General features: G+C 51.7%; 1 protein-coding gene across 1 annotated transcript in view; it reads right to left on the bottom strand.

Annotated features, from left to right (window-relative positions):
* Positions 1-275: 275 nt before the first annotated feature.
* Positions 276-627, bottom strand: part of LOC107159258 (activating transcription factor 7-interacting protein 1-like) — a 39,640-nt gene continuing 39,288 nt past the window's right edge. The window contains 1 exon segment of the mRNA XM_048797434.1: positions 276-625. Within this exon segment, the coding sequence (XP_048653391.1) occupies positions 276-625 (350 nt within the window).

Raw genomic sequence — 627 nt, 5'->3', positions numbered from 1 at the left:
TCAAATCCCGGGGCTGAAAAGCTTTAGATGATTTTTTAAACAGCCCTGCTAGTCCTACACACAAATCATGTCTTTTCAAGATAATAGTCTAAAAAATGGAATGTTAGAAAAAGGCCACATAGCCAAGTATACTGCTGTGCACAGAATCCAACAATATGCTGGGAGCCAAAGCCCAGAAGCAAAATACGAGACCCACTTATTCCAAAATGCAACCAGAATCTCTACAAAACCAAGAGTGCGGGTGTCGAAATGGGGATGCCAATTTTTTTTTTTTTTTAACTTCGAAAAAGATAGAAAACCTTGCGCGGGTGATTCGGTCCCTCACGAATCAGACAGACAGAAGCAGTCATGCTGAAACCACTGGATTCCTCAGCTGAACGGCGCCAACTCAGCGGCGCGGTTTCCACACTTTCCCAGAGTGGGGCCCCGCTCTTCGGTCTCCCCGCCCCACAGGGTGTATGAGATCTGGGGACGTGTGCCTCTGGGCGCGGCAGGGAGAAGCTCCAGAAGCCATGCAGGAAGGCGTCAATTCGACCGCTTCCGAGAGCGGGAAGGGGCCGCGGGCCAATTTCCGCAGAGGTGACAAGCTGGGCGAGGCTCAGTCCGGCCTCCGACGTGTACCCGCCT

This window comes from Marmota marmota, unplaced genomic scaffold, assembly GCF_001458135.2.
Source record: "Marmota marmota marmota unplaced genomic scaffold, marMar, whole genome shotgun sequence".
Taxonomy (NCBI): domain Eukaryota; kingdom Metazoa; phylum Chordata; class Mammalia; order Rodentia; family Sciuridae; genus Marmota; species Marmota marmota.
This window is presented reverse-complemented; position numbering and strand designations above follow the sequence as displayed.